At 42.0% G+C, this 27,012-nt stretch overlaps 2 protein-coding genes across 5 annotated transcripts in view; one reads left to right on the top strand and one right to left on the bottom strand.

The window, feature by feature from the left end:
• wrnip1 (WRN helicase interacting protein 1) overlaps positions 1-1,933 on the top strand; it is a 69,690-nt gene extending 67,757 nt beyond the window's left edge. For both annotated transcript variants that reach the window (XM_048549076.2, XM_048549068.2), the window contains one exon: positions 1,328-1,933. The gene's annotated coding sequence lies outside the window, so the exon portion shown is untranslated. The remainder of the gene's footprint in view (positions 1-1,327) is intronic.
• On the bottom strand, positions 1,245-26,811 carry LOC125460898 (leukocyte elastase inhibitor A-like). 3 transcript variants are annotated; one of them, XM_048549091.2, is made up of 7 exons: positions 26,702-26,811; positions 20,446-20,624; positions 19,560-19,697; positions 18,588-18,705; positions 7,567-7,709; positions 5,640-5,807; positions 1,245-1,763 (listed from the first exon to the last, which is right to left on the bottom strand). In XM_048549091.2, the coding sequence occupies exons 2-7, from the start codon at positions 20,611-20,613 to the stop codon at positions 1,359-1,361; spliced, it is 1,140 nt and encodes a 379-aa protein (XP_048405048.1). In that variant the 5' UTR covers positions 20,614-20,624; positions 26,702-26,811; the 3' UTR covers positions 1,245-1,358. The 3 variants fall into 3 exon arrangements, with proteins under 3 accessions (XP_048405048.1, XP_048405066.1, XP_048405058.1); XM_048549109.2 differs by having other exon boundaries at positions 20,554-20,624; positions 26,702-26,809; XM_048549101.2 differs by lacking the exon at positions 26,702-26,811 and adding an exon at positions 22,200-22,219.
• Between the last annotated feature and the right edge of the window lie 201 nt (positions 26,812-27,012).

Raw genomic sequence — 27,012 nt, 5'->3', positions numbered from 1 at the left:
TTGGGCTTCAGCTAATAGGCACTTTTGTACGATCCCATCATTAATCTCCTATACCAGAGGGTGTCTCAGCATCTCACTTAGGGTTAAATCAAAATCACATTTCTCTGCCTGTTGTGTTAACCTTATCAAAAATCCCACTGTGGATTCCCCTGTTCTCAAACTGTCAAGTAAAACTGAGCGCAAATTTCTGGTTAGATTGGAGAACTCATCAGTCGTTGCTTAACTCACGTTCTTTCAGTCAAGCAAGTTTATTTTGGTGCAGAAATTTCAGTGAAGCCATTAAAGGCATAATGTTACATGCAAATTTCAAATAAATGAGAGACAAAATGATTATTTAGTGCAAAGCTTGCCTTAATCCAATTATGATCGTACCACAGCAAAGTGCCATTTGATAACTTATTTTAATGTTCAGTCAACCACAAAGTAATAGAATCAACAGCATTGTCACTGGGTGTGGAGGTGGAAACTGTCAGACCAGATTGTATACGCTAGACAAAGCTTCAGTGACAATCCAGTCATACTCAGCAATCAAAGTTCACTGTGTGGAGGAGTTGTAAATTACTCTTCCTCAGGAGGCTGTGACGATGCCAAGTGTTAAATGTATCAGATCTTCACTAGGACTCTGCCTTGCACTCATTAAAGCTACAAAAGTATAACTAATTTCAGAAAATTTTCACCTGGCACGTTACAGCATCAGTTATGGGGAAACTGATAGAGGGACTTAGATGTAGAATCTCAAGTTCCCACTAATGAGGAGCAACCCCCTGGAAATCCAGTCTGTAAAATGACTGTAGTTTGTTGAATGAAGTGTCAGTTTCAGTCAGTAAGGTAAATTGAAACGGATTCTGTTTTAAATTCAGATGTGAATTTATATTATTGAAATTGATCCCAATGTATTGGTCTGTCCATCCATAATTAGCTGAGGTCCATGAAAGGATGGGAAATATATTTCTTAGAGAGACACACTGTCTAACCAGAAATCTCTTTGCTTTTGTGACCTTCCATCACTGTTTTGGAATGATCAATAACTGGAGCATTAACCTATTCAGTTACATAGAACTTATTGACCACAGGAAAAGCACTCACTAAGTTCTTCGGTAGGATTCTAGGAGAAGAAATTTAAGGTTAATCATCCAGAAAATGTTGACTATCTCTCTCTCTCTAAACTGAACCTATATTTTGTGTTCATTTCAATTGAGTTTCTATTTGTAAAAGTCTTTTTGTTAGACAGAAGAGTCACCAAGTAAAATGCATTCATTTAATATCATTGTCATTAAATATAAAAGAATGATTTTAACAGCAATGTATTTCCACATTCCGCTTTCAGATTTTACCGAGTCATGTTGCTTCGGTGGTGTTCAGGGAGAAGAGTATCTGCCAAAGAACAGAATGCTGTTTGTTTTGTTGTGCCTGATGAAAAAGAGGAAGGGATGATCGGCAGTGAAAGACTCTTCATGCATCACCATACAGGATTGAGTCATCACTGCTGTAGCTGCTGCTGCTTCAGTTCCCTCCTCATTCACCTCCACAAAAGACTTGTGCACAACTTTGGAAACATACAAGTCACGGGTTGCAGACATTCCAGTTAGATCGGCCTTTGAACTGTCGAAAACATCCCCCATGCCTAAACTGGACAGGGGCGATTTCAGCTCATAGTCACCTTCCAGTTTAAATTTGGGCAGATGAACATGAACATCCAGCTTTCTCATACAGTTTGGATGTGTCCACTCTTGCAGTTTTTCTAATGTAAGTTCCTGTTCCAGCTGATACACCAAAGCGAAGAGATACAAGTTAGTCACAAAGCAAAAAAAAAGTTTTGTTAAAAATAACCAGGTGCTGTGAGTCTGCTTCACCTGATGTGGCAATGTTTAAATTGTCTCTTGTAATCTAAGAAACTGGGCATGAATAATATGGCATTAAAGAATCAAACAGATATCTCTTACAGCTAACTGTTTTGAAGAAACATTACATTCCTAAGGCACGCAAATCTCTGGGTTAATATTAACTGCTAGGGTGCAAAGATCAGAGACTCCCTACAATGTGCAAACAGGCCATTTGTCCTGTGGTGTCCATACCAACCCTCCAAGAGCATATCACCCAAACCCTGCATTCCCATGGCTAATCCACCTAGCCTGCACATTCTTGCATACAATGGGCAATTTGGCACAGCCAATCCAGCTAACCTGCTCATCTTTGAACTGTGGGAGGAAACCGGAGTACCCAAAAGAAACCCAAGCAGACATAGGGTGAATGCGCAAACTCCACAAAGACTGTCACCCAGCATTGGAGTTGAACCCAGTCCTTGTTGCTGTGAAGCAGCAGTGCTAACCACTGAGCCATTGTACAGAAGTATGCTTCCAGTAGAGTGACATGTTTCAAGTGATGCAAGGTAAGATTAAATATGACCCCTTAACCTCAGAGACCTTAGGTGACGTGCAATGATAATAGCATGAGGATGTGTGTTAAAGGCGTACTGATATCCCCACATGGAGTTATACGGCATGAAGAGAGAGCGCCTTTGGTCCAATTCATTCATGCTGACCAGATATTCTAAACTGATCTACTTCTATTTGCCAGCATTTGGCACACATCCGTGTAAACCATTTCTATTCATGTACCCATCCAGATGCCTTTTTAAATGTTTTATTTGTACCAGCCTTCACCATTGACTCTAGCAGGTTATTCCATACATGCACCACCCTCTGTGTAAAAAGTGCTCCTCCAGTCCTTTTCAAATTTTTCCCCCTTTCATCTTAAACCTGTGCCCTTTAGTATTGGACTCCCCAACGCAGGGAAAAGGTCTTTGGCTATTTACCCTATCCATGCTCCTCACGAATTTATAAACTTCTATGAAGAGTTGTTCCCCAACCCCTGACACGCCAGGGAAAAAAGCCCCAACCTATTCAGCATCTCTCTACACCTCACACCCTCCAATCCCAACAACATTCCAGCAAATATTTTCTGAACTCTTCCAGGGAGACCAAAAAAGTGAACACAGTATTCGAAAAGTGGCCTGACCAATGTCCTTTACAGCTGCAACTTAACATCCCAATACCTATACTCTATGCATTGACCAATGAAGGCAAGGATGCGAAATGCCATCTTCACTACCTTGTCTACCTGGAACTCTGCTTTCAAGGAACGATGCACCCCCTACGTCATTTTGTTCGGCAACACTCCCTCGACCTTACAACGAATTGTAAAAGCCCTGCCTTGATTTGCCTTATCAAAATGCAACCCCTCACATTTATCTGAATTGAACTCGATCTGCCACTTCTCAGCCCATTGCCCCATCTGATCAAGGTCCCCTTGTACTCAAGATAATCTTCTTCACTGTCCATGGCACCACCAATTTTAGTGTCATCTGCAAACTCACGAACTGTGCCCCTCATTCAGATCCAAATTGTTGATATAAATGACAAAAAGACAGTGGACCCAGCAGATTCTTGTGGCACACCACTGGTCACAAAACCATAGTCTGAAAAACAAACCTCCACTGCCATCCTGTCTCCGACCTTCAAGCCAACTTTGTATCCAATGGGCTAGCTCCACCTGGATTCCATGTGATCTAACCTTGCTAACAGTCTACCATGCGAAACCTCGTTGAACAACTTAATGAAGTCTATAGAGGCAACATCTACCACCCTGCCTTCAAATCTTTGTCACTTCAAAAAAATTCAAATCAAGTTATTGAGACACAGTTTCCATGCACAAATGCTGTAACTCCCCCTAATCAGTCCTTGCCTTTCCAAATGTATATAAATCCTGTCCCTCAGAAACCCCTCCAACAACTTAACCCCAGTGGCATCAGGCTCACCAGCATTTAGTTCCATGGTATTTCTTTACCCTGTCTTAAATAATGGCACCACATTAGCCAGCCTCCACTTTTCCAGAACCCCACCTGTGGCTATCGACGATACAAATATCTCAGCAAGGGGTCAGCAATCACTTCCCTAGCTTCCCACAAAATTCTGGGATACTTTTGATCAGGTCCTTTCAGGGTACCATGATTTCCTGGACTAGTTTCAACTTCCTCTGATCCACCACACCCAGAAGGTTTTTAATCTGCTCTTCTACCTCTCCCACAGGAAACTTGATTTTTGGGTGGAATAGAGTGTGTCAGGTGCAGAATGTGTAGTAGTATATACAAGCTATCACAAAGCAAGACAGACAGCCTGGATGGTCTGGAGAATCTCTGACCATCATTGTTCTTGCACTTGTAGAATTCAGAAAAGGGGAGACAGCTGAAAGAAGAAGACAACATTAAGATGGACGTTATAGATGAATGCTACTCAGTGGCAAACCTATTCAGGAAAGTGAGTAATGAAATTTGTGAAAGATAATCAGATAGGCTGAAAGGCTGGAAAAGGGAAGTTGATGGCTAGATGTAAACACAGAAGATGCAAATAAGAGTAGCAGCTGTTGACAAAGTGTAATTAGCATTGGGAGATGGGTGACCACAACAGGTTTGCTTTGAATGTCAGATATTCCAAAAATCATGCCAAGTGCTTTGTGATTCCCTTGTTGCTTTCCCCACCTTTCTCGAAGTGTTGATGTTAACTCTGTGGTAGGAGTAGCTGCTCCACTCATTTCCCACTGGCTACAAGTCAAGACTGATTGGAAACACTGATATGGGATTGGAGAAGGGTATGATAGACAATAGTTATAGGGACAATCCCTGCCTGATGTTCCCATCCCGGTCCCAGAGAAGACACTACTACACATTAATGTTATGAATTTTGAAATGCAATATAGACAGGAAAGAGAGCAATGGGAATCTTAGTGACCTAACTTGATGTAATTAGCTCACAGAACACATGGTCTGTATGGTGCAAGTGCTCAATGATAAACCCAGTGAAGATTAGAACAGTCATTGTGATTAACCTCAAAAACTGAAATGCTTTCATTCTAAATACACGAGACTATTATGCAGGTGGCGACAGTAAAATAGTAGACATTAAACTGAGAACACAGTTTACCAGCTCCTCCCAAAGTGCATAACAGATTTTTTATAAAAACACCAGTTAAATGATTCAGCTCCTCTATAAATATTCTTCATTGTTAGGATATCTTTGAACTGCACAGAGTGAGGATTTGACATTTCAACGTGAAAGCACTAACTCCATACAAGATATGTACAACCGGCCAGACCAAATGCAGGGAGATCACCGGGTCAGACAGAGTCCGTGGAGAAAGCAAACTGACATTTTGAGTCTAGATGACTCTCGTGGATGCTGTCTGACCTGCTGTGATCGCCAGTATTTTTTGTTTTCAGATCAGATTCCAACATCTGCAGTAATTTACTTCTAAATGCAGGGACAATACTTTCCTTGGTTGGGGAGTCTAAAGCCAAGGGATGCACAGTCCCAGGATGGGGGGTACACCATCTAGGACCAACAGGAGGAAAAATTTCTTCACTCAGAGGGTAGTACAGTGATGGAATTCTCTGCGGCAGAAGGCAAGACGCTGAACAGATTCAAGAAGGAGATCATTCTTTTCAGATTTTAAAAGGCATCAAGGGCTATGAGAAAGGAATAGGAATATGGCATTTAGATAGGGGAGTAACCACGGTAGTACTGAATGACTGATCCTGCTCAGAGTTTCCACGTTAACTTTAAAATGATAAAAAGATGGACTACCTGTTTCAGGCCTGTCGAATCGTCCATGATGTCATCTGGCAACAAGATGATCATGCTAAAGTCGTTACCAGCATATGGCAGCTCAAGAACGTGGAGATTAAATTCTTGAATATGGGAGATAAAGAACGTTTTCTTTTGGTACATCATTTTCACTGGCTTGCTTGCTTTCTACGAAAAGTAATCAAACCACTTCATTATTTTGCAACTGATGTTTTCAAAAGTATTGCATTGCAATAAACATTTATAAGAACCATTTAAAAATAAGTCCTGGGATTGTTAAAATGGGGACAAACATATACATACATATGTAACACACATTTTTGAATAATACCCAACTTAAACCATTTACACTTTATTTTGTGTTGATAAGGGAGGGACATGAGTATCATTTTTAAGACTTGTTCTTGTGAGCAAGGAGCAGAAAGTGCGGAGGCTTGCCCATGTACAAGCCATTTTAATAACAACCCTTCAAATGAAGAGAACTAACAGCTCAGCCTACTGTGTTCATCCAGCTCTACACCTTGTTATCTCAGATTCTCCAGCATCTGTAGTTCCTACTATCTCTGAAGTATCTTCAAATGAAGAGATTGGATTTGCTGGTTTGGTACATTAAAAGCATTTTAGGTCCAGGGACGGGTAGAAACTCAAGATAAATGTGTGTCAATATGCATGTAGCCCAATGTGCATATAAATATGTTAGCGAGTTTTGAGAAGATTTGTAGCTCAGGTTGAGGTTCTGGATGTGTTTGCTCGCTGAGCTGGAAGGTTAGTTTTCAGACGTTTCGTCACCATTCTAGGTAACATCAGTGAGCCTCCGAAGCGCTGGTGTTATGTCCCGCTTTCTTCGGAGGCTCACTGATGTTACCTAGAATGGTGACAAAACGTCTGAAAACTAACCTTCCAGCTCAGCGAGCAAACTCACACCATATAAATATGTATCTATTTGTGCATCCATTCTATGCTATCAGTGTTGATCTGTCCAGCAAGGGCTCTGGTAGTACTGCCAGAAACCGAGTTTAGGGAGCTCCTGCTCATTCTGACATAGAAGTAATAATGAGGTTAGCTTGCAGTTTGTTTTTAGGTGAATCAGGGAGATATTAACTGAAGGAAAGCATCAAATGACTGCGCAGGATTTCACAGGAACTAAAATCGACCACAGCCATATCAGCCTGACGAAGAATCTTTTGTGTAAAGACAGAGGCAAATCTTTTCTTGGCTTTGGTGTTTGGTGAGGATATTGCTGGGAAGAAGGGAATGTTATTTGAAGCAGCAAGTGGTTAGCACTGCTGCCTCACAGCACCAGGGTCCCAGGTTCTCACTCATACACACAAATAAGAACTACCAAATATTTTAAATCCAGTCAATTGGTTAATATATTATGAAACAACAAACAAATCTCTAATCAGTACCCTCAAAGTAGGTTAATCCTACAACAGCCCCTTAAAAATGTCAAAATGTGAACTAAAACTCTTAGCTGAGACAAGTCATTGAGTCATGTTAAATTCAACCAAAACTTTCATAATGGGCTCAGCTACAATCCAAGCCCTTAGGCTATTACAACCATGAAGCCTGTAAAATAGAAAGAACAGGTGGTTATGCTTCTCCTAAAGTTACAGCAGAAGGCCCGTCAATCAATGCATGCTGAATAAACAGATTTGGTTTAAAATTGACCAAACAGCCTTGTTTCATTCTTTATCAAAAGTCTGGGAATTAAAATAACTTCAGATCATGACACTGAAAGATTATATTCCTCTTTCAACAGTATTTCTGGCCTGCCTTAATTTCCAGCCTCCCGCACTGGAAATGAAACCTGCCATTTTTAAACATCTGTGCATTGTCTGTCTGAGTTGGGACACTCTGGCTCACTACCCTGTCTCCAGAAAGAAACAAATAACTTGGTGCAGTGTAATTACTTGGTTCAGAATACCTTACTCAGCTTGAATGGCATTTCCACTGTGTCTCGTTCATCAAATGTCTCAGCCCAGCTTCCTTTGAAGTAGATAGCATTCACCAACACGAGTCTAGTATCACTGTTAACTGAGCCATCAGCCAGCAAGTCTTTGATTTTATCTGAATGGAATAAAATTCAGATTCAGCACACTGGAAGAGTGCAAAACAAAAGGAACAGTTTAAATCATTTGTAAATTTATTCTTTAATTTATAAGAACTCAGGAAACACAAAGTATTAAATTAACAGTTTCCAAACAGTAGCCAACTTTTGGCTAAAGTTTTAAAGACATTAGCACTGAAAGATTATGAAAACAGGAGTCTTTTCCCTGCAAAATATCTATTAAACAAATTGTTTGAATGGCCTCCTTCTGCACAGTATGTCATGGCTCACTGGGGTAGTACTGGAAATCAAATCCCACAATTCCCAGTCATCACAAAGATTAAAAGATTTCTTTTAAAAAGAATTCTGCTATTTATCTTAATTTCATACCCAGGCTGATAGGTAGCGTGGACTTGATTTCTGTTCTAAACAAGAATGATTATTATACAGATAGGTAGACTTTTGTGACAAATAAACACTTGTGAACTGGCAGCATGTAACTCAATTAGTTAACACTCTAATTTCCTTAAATGCCCCTGTACAGTACATATATAGACTGATAGATAAAAGAAACATGCGTGAAAAAAAAACGACTGGGGAGGCAGTTCAGTGGTTCCTGTTCACAAGGTTTGCTGAGATGATTCCTACATTGGTCAGAATGCTGCTTCTCAATCTTCCTTCTCTGGATGTTTTCACTTATTTGCAGAAGGCATAGAATGACTTGTTCACACTTACAAAAGTCTTAGACTGCCGATTGATTGAAAAATGAACTGGCTTTCTTCAGGCTTTTAAATTTATTTTTAAAACTGCGGCAAACAGAAACCTCCTAAACCTCGGGAGATCTGAAGTCTTCTCCCCTTCTCATTCACAGCCCCAAGCTGTTTAACTACCTGGGAGCCAATCACATTGTGTGTTTTGGCAAGCAGAAGGCCTTTACCATCAAAAACTGGTCATTCATCCACAGTGAATCCGTGACTTATTGTCTGTTGAATCTCCATTTGTATACAGCCCTTGGATTCTAATTCATATCAAAACCCCTATTGTTGTTTATAGGGTTGTAGGTTCAAGCTGTACCTACAAATCAGTGTTAAGTTACTTGCTTTCAGAAATAAATACAGCAATCCTGAACAATCTTTAGTTTTTAAAAGAAGTTTTTTCATTTCATAACCAAAAATGCAGAAAAGAAGACACCGACTTCACAAGTAAATGGTGAACATTGTTTTGAATTGTGTCTCTGTCTGTTGTATAAATGTCAACACTAAAAAGTTTCCATATCATTCAATAACAATATGCTAAATGATTTTGTTACCTTGAACAGAAACAGTTTGTCCAAACTTATCAACGTTAGAGTCTATAATTCAGACATACGTCTTTTCCTTGTGCCTTTGACCCTAGCTCAGTCTTTCAGGACATCTTTCTATTCTCTTTCCCCTTGTTAACTCATCTATTTTCATTTGTTTTTAGAGCATCTAAACTATTTGTCACAGCTATTCCAAAGTTGCACATTCTGGCCACCCTCTGTCAAAGAAAATTACATGGCATGACAAGGCTCAACCTGATAAACTTTTCCTGATACAAGGATGACCTGAATGGAGGGAGTACAGCAAGTCTTTCGTATACTTCCTTTTCAGAACAAAGAGAGACGAGAGTTGTGAACTGTACTGTTTTTACAGTCTAAGCAGGATTCTTGACAAGGTTAATTTAACTTGACAACCTTTGAATTCTATTCCATCGAAGTAGATTTGAGAATGCAATTGGCAAGTTTAGTTCAAACAAAAACAAATTGCTGCAGGAATTCAGCAGGTCTGGCAGCATCGGTGTAGAGAGAAACAGAATTAAAAAGTTGAGTCCAACGACCCTGAAATCACTGGCAGTTATTTTGAAGAAGGGTCACTGGACTCAAAACCTTAACTCGATTTTTAGTACACTGAGGTTGCCAGATGTGATGAACTTGTATGCTTTTTTAATTTCAGATTTCCAACATCTGGGAGTTCGTTTTGTTTTATGAAAGTTTCAATTGTTTTGCAAACATGTTGTTAATGATTTCCTGATAACCTGAATCACAACATACCTTCGCTCTTCCACCCCTCATTCACTGTTACTTATTTTCCAATTGACAGCGAGCACTTCCGTTGCTATTACAGTGTACCACTTCATTAGTAAACATATTAAAATCCATTCTCCATTACACGGTTAGGAAGTAGCTCATATCATATTTAAATAAAAATAATGTATTTAATTGTTCTTAACATAATGATTTAGTACAAAAACTTATAGAACCTATAGTACTTATAGAACCAATCTGAGCTATTGTCAGATACCAATGAGAGGATTGGTACTACCGACTGACAGTCTTATCTTTTGATCCAGTGATAATGGTAACTGCAGATGCTGGAGAATCTAAGATAATAAAATGTGAGGCTGGATGAACACAGCAGGCCCAGCAGCATCTCAGGAGCACAAAAGCTGACATTTTGGGCCTAGACCCTTCATCAGAGAGGGGGATGGGGTGAGCGTTCTGGAATAAAGAGGGGGAGACGGACCAAAGATGGAGAGAAAAGAAGATAGGTGGAGAGGAGAGTATAGGTGGGGAGGGGATAGGTCAGTCCAGGGAAGACGGACACGTCAAGGAGGTGGGATGAGGTTAGTAGGTAGGAGATGGAGGTGCGGCTTGGGGTGGGAGGAAGGGATGGGTGAGAGGAAGAACAGGTTAGGGAGGCGGAGACAGGCTGAACTGGTTTTGGGATGCAGTGGGTGGAGGGGAAGAGCTGGGCTGGTTGTGTGGTGCAGTGGGGGAAGGGGAGATTTTGAAGCTGGTGAAGTCCACATTGATACCATTGGGCTGCAGGGTTCCCAAGCAGAATATGAGTTGCTGTTCCTGAAACCTTCGGGTGGCATCCTTGTGGCACTGCAGGAGGCCCATGATGGACATGTCATCTAAAGACTGGGAGGGGGAGTGGAAATGGTTCGCGACTGGGAGGTGCAGTTGTTTATTGCGAACCGAGCAGAGATGTTCTGCAAAGCGGTCCCCAAGCCTCTGCTTGGTTTCCCCAATGTAGAGGAAGCCACACCGGGTACAGTGGATACAGTATACCACATTGGCAGATGTGCAGGTGAACCTCTGCTTAATATGGAAAGTCATCTTGGGGCCTGGGATGGGGGTGAGGAAGGTGGTGTGGGGGCAAATGTAGCATTTCCTGCGGTTGTAGGGGAAGGTGCCAGGTGTGGTGGGGTGGGGTTGGAGGGCAGTGTGGAGTGAACAAGGGAGTCATGAAGAGAGTGGTCTCTCTGGAAAGCAGACAAGGGTGGGGATGGAAAAATGTCTTGGGTTGTGGGGTCGGATTGTAGATGGCGGAAGTGTCGGAGGATGATGCGTTGTATCCCTAGGTTGGTGGGGTGGAGTGTGAGAACGAGGCAGATCCTCTTTGGGCGGTTGTGGCGGGGGCGGGGTGTGAGGGACGTGTTGCGGGAAATGCGGGAGACGCGGTCAAGGGCGTTCTCGACCACTGTAGGGGGAATGTCGCGGTCCTTGAAGGACTTGGACATCTGGGATGTGCAGGAGTGGAATGCCTCATCGTGGGAGCCGATGCGGCAGAGGCGGAGGAATTGGGAATAGGGGATGGAATTTCTGCAGGAGGTGTATTCTAGGTAGCTGTGGGAGTCGGTGGGCTTGAAATGGACATCAGTTACAAGCCTGAGATGGAGACAGAGGTCCAGGAACGTGAGGGATGTGTTGGAGATGGCCCAGGTGAACTGAAGGTTGGGGTGGAAGGTGTTGGTGAAGTGGATGAACTGTTTAAGCTCCTCTGGGGAGCAAGAGGGGGCGCCGATACAGTCATCAATGTAACGGAGGAAGAGGTGGGGTTCGGGGCCTGTGTAGGTGTGGAAGAGGGACTGTTCCACGTAACCTACAAAGAGGCAGGCATAGCTGGGGCCCATGCGGGTGCCCATGGCCACCCCCTTTATCTGTAGGAAGTGGGAGGAATCGAAAGAGAAGTTGTTGAGGGTGAGGACGAGTTCGGCTGGGCGGATGAGGGTGTCGGTGGAGGGGGACTGGTCGGGACTGCTGGACAGGAAGAAGTGGAGGGCCTTGAGGGCATCTGCATGCAGAATGCAGGTGTTTAGGGACTGGACGTCCATGGTGAAAATGAGGTGTTGGGGGCCAGGGAATTGGAAGTTCTGGAGGAGGTGGAGGGCATGGGTGGTGTCACGGACGTGTCACAGTCCCTATACACCTGCATTCCGCATGCAGATGGCCTCAAGGCCCTTCGCTTCCTCCTGTCCCGCAGGCCCGACCAGTCCCCCTCCACCTAGCCAAACCCGTCCTCGTCCTCACCCTCAACAACTTCTCTTTCGATTCCTCCCACTTCCTACAGATAAAGGGGTTGGCCATGGGCACCCGCATGGGCCCCAGCTATGCCTGCCTCTTTGTAGGTTACGTGGAAGAGTCCCTCTTCTGCACCTACACAGGACCCGAACCCCACCTCTTCCTCCGTTACATTGATGACTGTATCGGCGCCCCCTCTTGCTCCCCAGAGGAGCTTAAACAGTTCATCCACTTCACCAACACCTTCCACCCCAACCTTCAGTTCACCTGGGCCATCTCCAACACATCCCTCACCTTCCTGGACACCTCAGTCTCCATCTCAGGCAACTAGCTTGTAACTGATGTTCATTTCAAGCCGACCAACTCCCACAGCTATCTAGAATACACCTCCTCCCACCCATCCTCCTGAAAAAATTCCATCCCCTATTCCCAATTCCTCCACCTCCGCTGCATCTGCTCCCACGATGAGGCATTCCACTCCTGCACATCCCAGATGTCCAAGTTCTTCAAGGACCGCAACTTCCCCTCCCCACAGTGGTCGAGAACACCATCGACCACATCTCCCGCATTTCCTGCAACACATCCCTCACACCCCGCCCCCGCCACAACCGCCCAAAGAGGATCCGCCTCGTTCTCACACTCCACCCCACCAACCTCCGGATACAACGCATCATCCTCCGACACTTCCGCCATCTACAATCCGACCCCACCACCCAAGACATTTTTCCATCCCCACCCTTGTCTGCTTTCCAGAGAGACCACTCTCTCCGTGACTCCCTTATTCGCTCCACTCTGCCCTCCAAACCCACCACACCCGGCACCTTCCACTGAACGGCAGGAAATGCTACACTTACCCCCACACCTCCTCCCTCACCCCTATCCCAGGCCCCAAGATGACTTTCCATATTAAACAGAGGTTCACCTGCACATCTGCCAATGTGGTATATTGTATCCATTGTACCCGGTGTGGCTTCCTCTACATTGGGGAAGCCAAGCGGAGGCTTGGGGACCGCTTTGCAGAACACCTCTGCTTGGTTCGCAATAAACAACTGCACCTCCCAGTTGCAAACAATTTCCACTCCCCCTCCCATTCTTTAGATGACATGTCCATCATGGGCCTCCTGCAGTGCCACAATGATGCCACCCAAAGGTTGCAGGAACAGCAACTCATATTCCGCTTGGGAGCCCTGCAGCCCAATGGTATCAATGTGGACTTCACCAGTTTCAAAATCTCCCCTCCACCCACTGCATCCCAAAACCAGTCCAGCCTGTCTCTGCCTCCCTAACCTGTTCTTCCTCTCACCCATCCCTTCCTCCCACCCCAAGCCGCACCTCCATTTCCTACCTACTAACCTCATCCCCACCTCCTTGACCTGTCCATCTTCCCTGGACAGACCTATCCCCTCCCTATCTCCCCAGCTATACTCTCTCCACCTATCTTCTTTTCTCTCCATCTTCGGTCCGCCTCCCCCTCTCTCCCTATTTATTCCAGAACCCTCACCCCATCCCCCTCTCTGATGAAGGATCTAGGCCCAAAACATCAGCTTTTGTGCTCCCGAGATGCTGCTGGGCCTGCTGTGTTCATCCAGCCTCACCTTTTATTATCCTTTGATCCATATTCATTTGGTTCTTAGAACACTATCTACTTCTAGTCCTCCAGGAGTTAGAAACAAAAATCGCAGAAATGAAGCATATTTGCAACCAGTAAGTACTGACTAAGCACTGTATCTTTAAGTCTCTGACCAGTAATGAAATGTACCAAAAATATGGTGTCATTGACAAAACTGGGAGAGTGCACAGATGATTGGACCTTGCTGTATCACAAATTATATTAAATCCATTTAGACCACCAAGACAATCAATCTGCCTATGATTCAGGACAAAGGCAATTCACACCAGGTTTCATCAGTAACATGAATATTTCTCTCTATTGTAATAAACTTTAACAAATGGCAGGAAAAAAGATTAGTAATCTACCAAAATGCAATTGAAACAATATCCTTTTAAAACCCCAAATATACACCATTTATCATCAAGACCAACAAAAGACAGACACTTTGACACAAAAAAATTATGGGTAGAAACAAATTTCTGAAAAGCAAAAGTCTGGGTCTCAAAGATGGGTTAAATTGTTTCTCATAGTTCCTCTTAAGTTTAGTAATGATGGCATGCTGTTGTCTACGAAGCAATGAGTTTCCTTAACTTTAATAGTTAATCTGCTGGACCTAGATTTTTCTCTGTATTAGAAAGATTATTTCTTTTTAAAATTTCCTCATTTATCTGCCTTTTCATTCACCCTGAGAGAAGAGGGGTGATTTCAGATTTCGGCTGTGGAGGTCTCTGGCTGCCCTGCACTTACCGATCTCTAACAAACTCTGTCAGGCAGTCTTGACTCCTGGTGTCACTCTGTCTCAAAGTATTTCTCTCCCACTCCCCCCTCACTGTTTTGCAAAGCGACGTTGTCTTACACAGGTAAAAGTGGACATCACGATGTTTTCAAATTGCAAAACTCTCCTGGTATCTCAGCTCCACAGCATTCATATTTCCATTCCAGTTTATGGTCCAAAAAGGTGTGGTCCCTCACATATGTTCAGGAATGACTCTGAAAATGGCACTTGAATATTCATAATCTTAATTTCCTCAATGCAGTTGCTCAAATTATTGCTATCCTGGTTATGTCAAAATTTGGACACTTTTCTATCATAATAAGTGCCACATGAATCTTCCCAGTACAGGTTCTTCTGTCCGAATACCAAAGCTTTGGTAGATTAAAATGAAAACGTAAAAGAAAGACTCCCCATATTCGGCCAAATTAATGGCAAAGTTTACATTGAGGACTTATGCCCACTGTTTGAGATATTGCAGTCATTTTGGAGAGACCTTCATTACACTTCTCAAAAGTAAAAGCAAAATTTGCTAACCCAGGGCAGCAGTCAGACTTACAAATGGAGGAATGGTACGAAAACAGTGTTGAAGAAGCTCAGTAGGTCTGACAGTGTCTTTAGATACAGCCGGAGACCATGTTTTGAGTCTGCTAAGTCTTTTAGGTTGTGACACTGTGTTTTCTTAGATTCCAAAGAAAATCATTTCAGAACGTTCACTTTGACTTTCTCTGCACGGAAGTCATCATACCTGCTACATTTCCCCAGAGCTTTCAACGTTTATTTGGAATCTCCACCATCTGCAGTACTGTGTCTTTATTTAATATGGGAATGGTGCTCATTCCTATTTAATGACTGGAGTGGAACCGAAATGGCCATCAGTGTTTTTGGTTATTGTGACTAATATTTGCACATCTTATAGCTACAATCTGATTCCTCTAGTCTGCAAAAAGAGGATCGAAAATTTCCAGAAAACATGCTTGCGCCCAATTTTTTTTTGTTACACTGAGGATCTGTGCATTTTATCAGCAAAATGTAAAAATCAGGAGTCAAATAATAGGAGATTCACACCAAAGCTCACAGCCTACGGAAATAACAAAGAACCACGTCGTAAGTTTTATAATGTCCTTCAAATGTAATGAAAAGGAAGGCTCAAAGCCAATGTATACATGTGGACTTTAGGCACTGTATTTCTCAAGACAATACAGTCATGGAAGGTCTTGAATGTGTAATATGAATCATTCTGATGGTGTAAAGAAAATAAACTGTCATCAGTGAGGAGAAACTGGAAAAAGAAAAGCACAATGTAGATTATCATACAATGACGGTGTCTTGTTATGCTTAAATATTATGGAGCCCATTTAAAATGGGCATCTTATCAGGAATTTTGCAACCTAGCAAAAGGTTGTGGGACTGTGATATTAGCTGCTATTGTGGTCTGGTGCAGTCACGATAAATCAGCTTCAGGTGTAGTTTGAAATTGAACAGAATTTACACTCTGATCTCTGCAGATCTTTTTCACTGAAGTTCAGTAAAGCATCATTGTAAGACTGTGCCTCCTGCATATGTTTTCAGCTGAGCAGGTGAATGTGGGCAGAATTGAATTACATCGAGCATCGTGTAATAAAGAGTGCATCGCACAGGAGACTGACTTTCCGGTAGCACAGGATATACATGAGCATTTTTGTGTACCAATCAGAAAAGCTCCAGACGTCAACTAAAGCCTGTACAATCGAAGTTTAATTGTTCAATTCAATTACTCAATTGATTTTTTAGAAAACTAACCTGTTAAGCTGTGCTAGGACATACTCTAAAACAGGTAGGGCTTGAATCCAGGCTTCCTAACCCAGATGTAGGGATACTAATATTGCACCAACAGCCAGAACATCATAAGACATAGGAGTAGGTTCATCCCATTGAGTTCACTGTGCCACTCAATCATGGCTGAGTTGTTTCTTCTTCCCATTCTCCTGCCTTCTCCATGTAGTGTTTGATCCCTTTACTAAAGCAAGCACTAGCTATCTCTGTTTTAAATGCACTCAATAAATTGAGCTGCACAGCCCTCTGTTTTGTTCTCATCTCAGTTTTAAAGGGGTTGTCCCTTCACTCAGAGGTTGTCACCTCATCTCAGAGTCTCTCCTATTAGTGGAAACATCATCTCCATGTCCAGGCTTCTAGGCTTCTCAGTAGTGAGAAGTTTTAATGACATCGCCCTCATCCTTCGAAACTCCATCGAGTACAGAGCCAAAGTCCTCAAACAGCCCTGATGTGACAAGCCCTTCATCCCTGGGATCATTCTTATAAACTTCCTCTGGACTCACTCCAATGCCAGCATATTCTTCCTTTGATTATAGGGTCTAAAACTGCTTACAATATTGCAGACATGGTCTGACCAGAGTCATTTTCAACCTGTGAAGTACATCCAAACTCTTATATTCTTGCCCTCTTGAAATGCACACATTGCACTTCCCTTCTTAACTGCCAAATGAATCTGCATGTTAACCTCAAAAGAATCCTGATTTAGGACTCAGAAGCCCATTTGTACTCGAGACTTGCAAAACCTTTCCTCATTTAGAAAACAGTCGACATCTCTTCTTCTGACCGACACGCATATCCCCACAGGTTCCTGCATTGAATTCCATCTGTCACTTCTTTGTCCACTCTCCTAGCCTGTCCAAAGTCCTTCTGCAGCCTCCCCACTTCCTGAACATGACCTGCCCCTTCAAATATCTTTGCCATCTGAAAACTTAGCAACAATACCCTCAGTTGTATTGTCCATAGTTAATTATTACGTGACTAGATGTGATTCCAACAGGGACCTTTGAAGTCCACTAGTTACCAGCTGCCATTCTAAAAAAAAATTCGTTTTTCCCCACTCTCTGCCTCCTACCAATCAGCCAGTGCTGTATTAATACCAGTACGTTGCCCCTAAAACCATGGGCTTCTATCGTATTTTAGCAGCCTCCTGTGCAGCGCCTAGACAAGGGCCTTCTGGAAATCTACAGTCTTCTTTGATGTTACTACCGAGCTTACCCTCATTACATCTTTTTGCCACTTACTGCTTTAGTTGTTCTCTGCTCATTTTTAACGGCTTCACAATACATGGTTTCCCACTAGTCTTCACCACATTGTATACTTTTGTTTTTATGCTGTCCCTGACTTCCCTTGTCAACACAGAAACTCATGCCATTACTGCTGTAGTGTATTTCCTGCTAGGGTCCTCAACTCTGACAAGTTCCTCCCTCATGTCTTTGTAGTTACCATTAGCTGATTGTAATAGCAGTCTATCTCGTTCAAACATCTCCCTCTCAAACTGCAGGGTGAGTTACATCATTATTATGGTCACTGGTCCCTCGGGGTTCCCAAATCAAGTCTGCTTCATGCAACTGACCCCACCAGTCCATTTAAAAAGCATTTAATTATCATTGTCAGAACATGTTCATGATTTGAATGCAGGACTTCTTGCACTTTCATTCATTATATATCCTGAAGAAGGGTCATACTCCAGTCCAACAAGCCAACTGCTACCACTAGGACTTCAAAACCAAGGTAATCTGGCTGAGATCGGACAGCATTAATTTAACAGAAAAAGAACGAACTGCTGCGGATACTGGAAATCTCAAACAAAAACAGAAATTGCTGAAGAACCTCGGCTGTGTCAGTGTTTTCAGGTCCAGTAACCCTACTTCTGAACTGCTAAAGTAAGGTCACTGGATCCAAAACATCAACTCCACTGTTTCTCCACAGATAGAAAAATAGAAAACAGGTGCAGGAGTAGCCTATTTTGCCCTTCAAAACTGCACCACCGTTCAATATGATCATGGCTAATCATGCAATTTCAGTATCCCACTCCCGCTTTCTCTCCATATCCCTTCATTCCATCAGCCACAAGGGCTGCCAGACTTGCTGAGTTTCTCCAACTATTTCAGTTGCTGGTAGATATAATTTACTGTTGCTACAAATCCTGATTTCAAGATTCAGTTCCATTCTGTATAATACACAGAAGTATTCACACTGCGACAGCTAGAAGGGAGGGTGGTCACCAAATTCACAACATCTACTCCATGTTCTCAAGGAGATTTCTTTAAGTTCACAACATCTAAAAGATTTTTACTTTTGTGTTTTAAAGAATATCAATTCTTGCTTTACCCTCAGATTGTAAATAATCGAATGAGGCGGGAAAAACTTACCTGCGGTCTGTAACTCCACCCACTTATTAATCTCCTGCCTTATTTCATTTGCAGCATTTCGGAAATCAACTGCAGACATCTTTTCTCCAAAGAATTTCATGGAGGACGTAAAGAATTCCTGCACAATAGGTAATGGAAAAGGCATTCATTTTGGAAGATTTCAAAGATCAGGTTTAATAACGATGAAACAGCTGACCACTGGACTTGCAAGAAACTGGTGTATCGTCTGCACGGCAACATTAGAGCAAATTTTAAACATGTTTGATCCTGAGATGTAGGTGTTGCTGGCTAGACCAGCATTTATTATCCATTCTCAACTGCCCTTGAGAAGGTGGCAGTGATGTCTGGAAAAGGCAGTTGCAGAATTCTGATCAAGCGACAGTGAAGGAATGTTGAAATAGTTTTCAATCAGGATGTTGTGTGACTCGGAGGTTAACTTACAGGTGGTGGTGTTCCCATGCACCTGTCCTTGCCCTGCTAAATGCTGCAAGTCATGGAGTTTGGAAGGTGCTGCCAAAGAAACATTCATCCAGGCAAGTCAAGGCAATTCCATTACACTCTTGATTAATGCCTTGCAGAGAGTGGACAAGCATTAGGAAGACTGCAGGTGAGTTACTTGCCTCAGAATTCCAAGCCCCTGACCCAGTCATTGAACACAAAAGCAAAAACAATAAACTTACTGCCTATCAAGCGAGATTTCATTTTGGGATCCAACTTGTTCAGGATTACTATCAGCTGGGATCATAACTTAATGCCATTGAATGCCAAATGGCGATAGTTAGATCTCTCATGTTGGAGATGGGAATTACTTGGCACTTGTATCGTGCAAATGTCACTTGCTAGATAGCTGTAACTCTGTCTTTGAAAGGCTTGTTGCGAGAATCTAGGTGCAGCACAACTGCAATGGAGTCTTCCAAGCTAGTTACAGGGAACTGAAAGAATATGGAAACAGGTGACCAACTCACAACTTACTTCTAGGAAGTTGTAGCTCTTCTCTCCATATAGTCGATTGGCCACTTTCAACAGACATGAAAAATCAGCTCGATTAATCTCCGATTGCATTTTCTGGAATCCAGAGTGGACGTCTTGAACTTGATCAAAATGAAGAGTCTGTTATCAGAATAAATGCAGAAAAGAAACATCTCACGGTGAATTGTGACAGGGGCTACAAGTTGCCATCACCTATTTTTAAGATCAGTTCAAACAAGAATGAGGAGGAATTTCTTCTCTCAAGGGGCAGTGAATCTATAGCATTATTTACTGCAGAGGTTGCATTGTTAAGAATATTCAAGGCTGAGGGAGAGGGATTTTTAAAGCAGTAAGAGAATCTTGCATTATGGGGGTGAGGAAGGAACATAGAGATCACATCAGCTATGCTTTCATTAAATGGACTGAATGGCCTACTTTTGCTCCTCTAGCTCATGGTTGCATGGTCTCTCAGTCATTTTCGTTCCTGCTGGTTTCCTTTGCCCCTTTCCTGCAGATATTTATTCTGTGCTGGGATGTTATTCAGCACTTTCTGGTCTCTCTCCTGTAACTCATTAAGAAGCCATTCTACAGGTCCAAGACTAGAGAGCAATTAACAGTCACGTACTCAACCACAGGGCAAGTCAGGTAAGAAACAATTCTGCTCTCAGCCAACATCCATCCATTCAGAGCAGGAGAGATCATTGAGTAGTGATTAGAAGCAGGAAATCCAGTTGATGCTCCCATCCATAACAACGATGATTCCCCGAGATTGGGTAACAGCATCAACCAAGCATTGATTAGGATCCTCTTGCTCTGGGAGGCTCAGCCTAGAGCTTTCTGCTTTAACCCACTGATTTAGCAAAAGCACAAAAAGTCATTTCATACATACTTTTGCCATTTGAGATGCGGTGTTATTTTTTGCCCCAATGTAAACCATAGCCATTGCAACAGAGATGCTGAATGGAGAAAAAAATATGTTGCCATCTTGATTGCTTACGATCAGCGTCCTGAATAGGTCAAGAGTGAAAAGGCAATTTGCTTTGCTCAGCTCCTCCATGGTGTGTTACACTGCAAAGAAAATAAATACAAAACACAAATGCTGAGTATAACAAGGTTCTCGAGAAGGGTAATCAAATACCAGGCTAAAGAAATCGTAAGCTGGGTGTTTGCAGTGAAATGTTTACAACTGTACTATAAAACTGGACACAGGCTTTTACTGTTTATTTGTCTCAGATGAAATTGCTGAAGTCACCTGGGTTAGTCGATGAATACTTGATGCAAAAATGTCTGTCTCCATTGCATTCATATTGCAACAACAGCTTTTAAAGTCAACATTGGCTGACTGCAAAGTACAAAGTATATTGCTTCACTTTAAGTGAAGTAGATGTGTCACATTAATATTTGGCAATAATTGGGAAATAAAAAGAAAAGGTGAGGCGCAAATGCAGATTCTTGGAGATAGCCATGGTAAATAACGCATTACATGTGGTCAAAAATTAAATGTTAAAGGCAGTAAACACCATGTTAGTATCACAAAAGAGATACAGACCTCACCCATTCTTTTTCTAGTACTGTACTTTAAAACAGAAAACATCTTCCAAGACAAACAATGTTCTGACAGATTTATCTATAGCAATTATGAATCCTAACCTGGCATTAGTCAGTAAATTGTGGATGGTAAAATGCACAAATGTGAACTTTCTTCTCTTCTACCACAGACCACACAAACATGGATCATTCTAACCAGATCCATTGACTCCATAAGACAAAGCGGAAAGATTACTCAAAATTCCAAAAATTAATAAAGGCATTGGAACAAAAAAGTGATCGATTAGTATAATAGGTGAGGGGCTGAACAATCATGTCATGTCTTATCTTTCAACATTACGCAAATCATGTTAACTTCTTTGAGTCATTTATTAATCTGTGGTTATAAAACAAGTTACTGAAAATGCAGTATCACACAAGATGACTCCTCTTTATTATAGATAATGGGAACTGCAGATGCTGGAGAATCCAAGATAACAAAATGTGGGGCTGCATGAACACAGCAGGCCAAGCAGCATCTTAGGAGCACAAAAGCTGACGTTTCGGTCCTAGACCCTTTTGTTCCATTGTCCATCATTATCAACACCTAAGTCAATGGTCAACCGCTGTTATTCATGTTTCACCCCTTGCCTAGTCTGAACAGTAAAGGACGCCTTTGAAAATGCTCCAGTTCTGCTTTTGTCTGGTGAGCTCAGTAATGTATTATCTTGAAGTTAAGGGTGTAGAACAAATACAGGCAGAAGCACACATTGCTTTTTAGGCTCTGTAATCCCATGTTGCTACACGTCATTCTGTTCATAAAGCTTGTATCAACTATTGACATTGATTTCATTGAAAAGAAACCACAAAATGGGATGCAAACACCTGATCATCCACTGATAGTTTGAGACTTTCCATCACTACCTTCAAATATTTTTCCTTTAGCAAATATTACATTATGACAAGATACATTGACAAATAACCAGATAAAGAAAATCATTCAACCCTTATTTATTCATTCATCCATAAATGTCTCAGTTTCCCATTACAGTTTTGAAATCTTACATGCATCCTGAGTTTTCACATGCACCACTTTGCCTGGAAATTCATACTTACTATTGATCACTCGCTTTCTAGTTCCTTTGTTATCCGACTTATAGCTATTTCCATAGCATTCATAAGACACCCATGTTCGTTATTTTTGTGGAGGACTGTATAGCACTGAAACAGTATTTGGCCCACAAAGCTTCCTCCCATCTTACTCCACCTTCCCACCTCTTCCTCCTCCCCCCCGCAATCAACAGATTTCTCTTTCTTCACTTCCTTGTCTAGCTTCCATGTAAATACATCTGTGCTCTTTTTCATGATCACTCCACGCTGCTACACGTTTCATATTCTCATCACTCGGAGTAAAGAACTTCTGCCTGAATTATTATTTCTCATTCAGAGCACCTTGGTTTTGAACTCCTCTACAAATGGAAACATCCCAAACACGTTCAAAAGCTGAACTAACTTTCTTCTGTAACCTCTCTAGCCTCATTTCTGGCCAATAGACATACCCAATAGTTGCACCTTATGCTGTGGTACCACTTCTGTAAGTCTCGAAAATATAAAAGTCAAGGGCTTCCAGGTCCTTTGAAACATGGAGACTAGAGCAGCACACAGTCCTTCAGGTGTGATTTCTCCATGTTCTATAAATATCCGATTTGATTTATTGTAGTCACATGTACCTAAGCAGACTGAATAGTTTTTTTTTTGCAAGCAGTACGTGCAGATCCTAGCAAACAAGGGCATACAGATCCTAGGGTACTTCGACAGAGCAAGGTATATAAGGTTATAGCTGCACAGGAGATGCACAAAGCAAGATTAACATTATCAAGAAAATTTATGCTTTGAACTATGTTGCATCTGTTGCTTCCTACCTTCAATTTGATTAGAATTTATTTTGACAATTTACCCCAAATTCAACTCAAAAGTTCACACGGAATTTTTTTCAAAGTGTTTTAGTGTCCACATGGACGAAACCATATTGCATTTTGATCTGCATTTGAGACGTTGCTTCCACTAAGCAGGTAATCATGATAAAACGTGATCATTCCTTTTATACTGTGTATTTTTCATTACCTTGTGGACAGATCCTCAAATATACCTCTGCAGCGTGAGCAGAGTTTTAATTTCCTGTCTAGTTTATCCCCTCGTTTGAATACTGACCACCTTCTGACAGACTGTAGCCTCCCCAATGTACAACAACTCTCTCAAAATATTCTATCCCTGTAACCTTGCATTTACCACGGCTAATCCACCTACTCTGCACATTACTTATCACTACAGGACAATATATGGATTCCTTCTGATTTATTTATTGAGCTTTTCAAAAAAAAAAACAAGTTGCATTTGTGTTATTTGCATTAAAGTGTATGAGTTTTACTTTATTTCATTCTCTCCCGTATGTTTCCTCAAGATCTTCCCACTCGCTGGACACAGAACAGAATGTAGCCAGCCCAGTTTGCTTCTACATGTATCTTTCAGAGGTTATACTTCTCTCACTGTCCAGTTACTGCATAAAGCTCATGCTATTGCGTTCAGCCACTGTTGCTGCACTTCATGAGTTGACTTATCCACGTCAAACTCACTGTATGCCCTGTGGGAAATTGCAAGTGTCATCTTTGCTTATCTGCCGTTTAAAATTAACAAAAAATTTGAATGAATGAAAATCTTACTTCCTGAAGTGGATGAGACATTAGCCAGCAGCTGCATCTGTCTTCTCGTGTGGGTGTCATCATGTTATACATTTTCTTATTTTTGTTATTGTATTATTTAGTTTCATTTCCTCTATATTATCACTAGTCCTTATTCTGACCATTTGATTTAGAGTAGGTATTTCTTACTGGCTTATACAATTAATGGTAATGCTTTAGGTAGTGTTGTAGAGCAGAGGGACCTTGGATGACAGATACGTAATTCTTTTAAGTTTGTGTCATGTACAGACAGGGTGATTAAAAAGGCATTTAGTATGCTTGCCTTCGTTGCTCAGTCCTTTAGAGTACTGGAGTTGGGAAGTCATGTTGACGTTGTACAGGACATTGGTGAGGCCACTTCTGGAATACCACATCCAGTTCTGGTCACCCAGTTATAGGAAGGATATTATCAAGCTGGAGAGGGTTCAGAAGAGATTTACCAGGATGTTGCCAGGTGTAGAAGGTTTGAGTTACAAAGAAAGGCTGAATAGGGTGGGATTTTTTTTCCCACTGGAGTGTAGGAGATTGAAAGGGAATCTGATAGAAGTTTATAAAATAATGAGAAGTATAAATAGAGTTAATGGTAGTTGTCTTTTCACTGGGATGAGGCATTTCAAGAATAGGGCACGTTTTCAGGGCGAGGGGAGAGAGATTTTAAAAAAGGCATGAGGCGCAACTTTTGTTTTAAACAGGGTGGTTCACGTGTGGAATGAATTTCCTGGAGAAATTGTGGATGCAGGTAGAGTTACAACATTTAGAAGACATTTGGATACGTATGTGAATAGTAAAAGATTTGGAGGGATATAGGCCAGGAGCAGGCAGATGGGACTAGTTTAGTTTGCGATTATGTTCGGCATGAACCGTTTGGACGGAAGCATCCGTTTCTGTGCTCTACGACTATCTGGTCAATATTTATTCCTCACTAACATCACAAACAGATTATCTAGTCATTTGCTTCATTTCTGATTCTGTGCACAAACTGGCTTCTGTATATTTGACAATATAACAGTGACTACAATTTAAAGCGCATCATTGGCTGCCAACCACTTCGTATCAGCCTTAGATTGTGAAAGATGCTATATAAATGGAAGTTCTTTATCTATCAATTAAAGATCCCATTGGCATTCACATGGTTAAAAAGAAACTGCATTTATTTAGCTTTGTATTTCCTCTACTCACGACACACTCCAAAGCACCTACATGTCATTAATATTGATAACTTTCTTCAGATGCAAGTACGAATCTCTATTTTTAGTACACTACAGTGATGACATCTCTTAGAATTGTCAGGGTAATGACTATTTATCACATTGCTGTACATAGGGTCTTCCTGTGACCAAGTTAGCTTCCATGTTTCCTGCATTACCACACTTCAAAAGCTTTTCCTTAGCCACAGTATGCTTTGTCACATTTCAAACCCATAAGATTGGGAGTGGGGGAATTCATACAAACCTATAAATGTATAACAGGGTTGATGCAGGAATAAAGTTCCTGAAGACCAGGGAATCTAGAACCAGGGTCACAGTTGAAGAATATGGACAGGCCATTTCGGACTGAGATGAGGAGAAATTGTTGTTTCGGCCAGAAAGTGGTGACCCTGTAGAATTCTGTAGAAAGTGGGTGAGACTAAAATATTCAAAGTTTCCAAGGAGTTAAGCAACATTTTAAGGGGCAAAGGGTTCAAGCGGTGTAAGACAAAAGCACAAATAGCGTACTGAGTTGCTTGATCAACCATGATCATATTGAATGGTACCACAGGTTCAAAGGGCTGAATGGCCTATTCCTACTTCTGTTGTCTACAGAATTATAAGATTGTACAGCAGAGAAACAGACCCTTTGGTCCAACTTGTCTATGCCGAGCAGATATCCTAAATTAATCCAGTCCCACTTCCAGCATTTGGCCCATATCCCTCTAAATCCCTCCTGTTCATATACCCATATCCAGATACCTTCTAAATGTTGTAATTGTACCAGCGTCCACCACCTCTGCCAGCTCATTCCAAACACACACCCAACTCTGCATGAAAATACTGGCCTTTCCGATCCCTTTTACATCTCCCCCCCCCGCCTCTCACATTAAGCCTGTGCCCTGTAGTTTCGGGCTCCCCAATCCTGGGAAAAAGACCTTGCCTATTCAGCCTGTCCATGCCCCTCCTTAGTTTAAAAATCTCAATAAAAGGTCACTCCCCGGCCACATACACTACAGAGAAAAAACTACCGGCCTTTTCAGCCTCTCTCAAACCCTCCAACCCTGACAGCATTCTCGTGAATCTTTTCTGAACTCTGAAGTTTAACAACATCTTCCCCACAGCAGCGAGTAGGTTTCTTCGTTCCTACAAAAAGCGCTTTAGTGCTGACAGAGTTCCTGCTTGCGTTCTGAGGAAGGGTCACCGGACCCGAAACGTCAACTCGTTTCCCACCACCCACCAACCCAACCACAGGTGCTGTGGGGCTTTTCCCAGCAACTTCTGTTTTAATTCCGGCTTGCTTTTATCTGGTTTAAAGTTTCCCTGTATTCACGATAACACACTGACTTGTTTTCAACTCACTAGTCTGTTTCCAGAAAAACAATCACAACGATCTTTTCCTGAACTCCTTCAGTAATCCGACATATTAAAAAATACAGACCCGTAATATCTTCACTCGTCTCCCATTGCTTTTTTAAAAAAAAAGTCGTGACTTTTACTTGGCTTCACTCTACAGCGGGCATGTTTTTCAGACATTCCCGCATAAAATATTTGTAGGAAGTACGCACGCAACATTTGACAGTCCTCGGGTTTGCTTGTGCATTTTCAAGATTTCGGATATGAAATGAACGCAGCGCTGACAGGGTGATGTGGGGGTTACTGAGTGATCAGGGTGAGATAGAAAGACCCTTACCTGATGCGCCGATATCTTTCAGCAGCCACTGCTTCCTTGTAATGTCTGGGCACCCGCCTATGGGGTGGTGTTTTATCCCGCTGTTCCCACCCCACCCACAGCCTCGAATTGACTGCTGTCCCGATACTCTTCTTAGTAGCACACAGGAATTGCTTGCTTCTGATTTCTGCTTTTTATTGAAAGTTGCTACCAAATTGCAGAGACTCTAAGTAGTATACATGTCCCTAGCGTAGCCTCAGAAACCCTCCCGAATACAGGTCGGTGAGAGATACTCGCAATGGAAATGCAGTGCACAGGGATGAGCACAGCAC

Source organism: Stegostoma tigrinum, chromosome 2, assembly GCF_030684315.1.
Source record: "Stegostoma tigrinum isolate sSteTig4 chromosome 2, sSteTig4.hap1, whole genome shotgun sequence".
In the NCBI taxonomy this organism is placed as follows: Eukaryota; Metazoa; Chordata; class Chondrichthyes; order Orectolobiformes; family Stegostomatidae; genus Stegostoma; species Stegostoma tigrinum.
The sequence above is the reverse complement of the archived record's forward strand: the minus strand, read 5'-3'. Positions and strand labels throughout refer to the sequence as shown.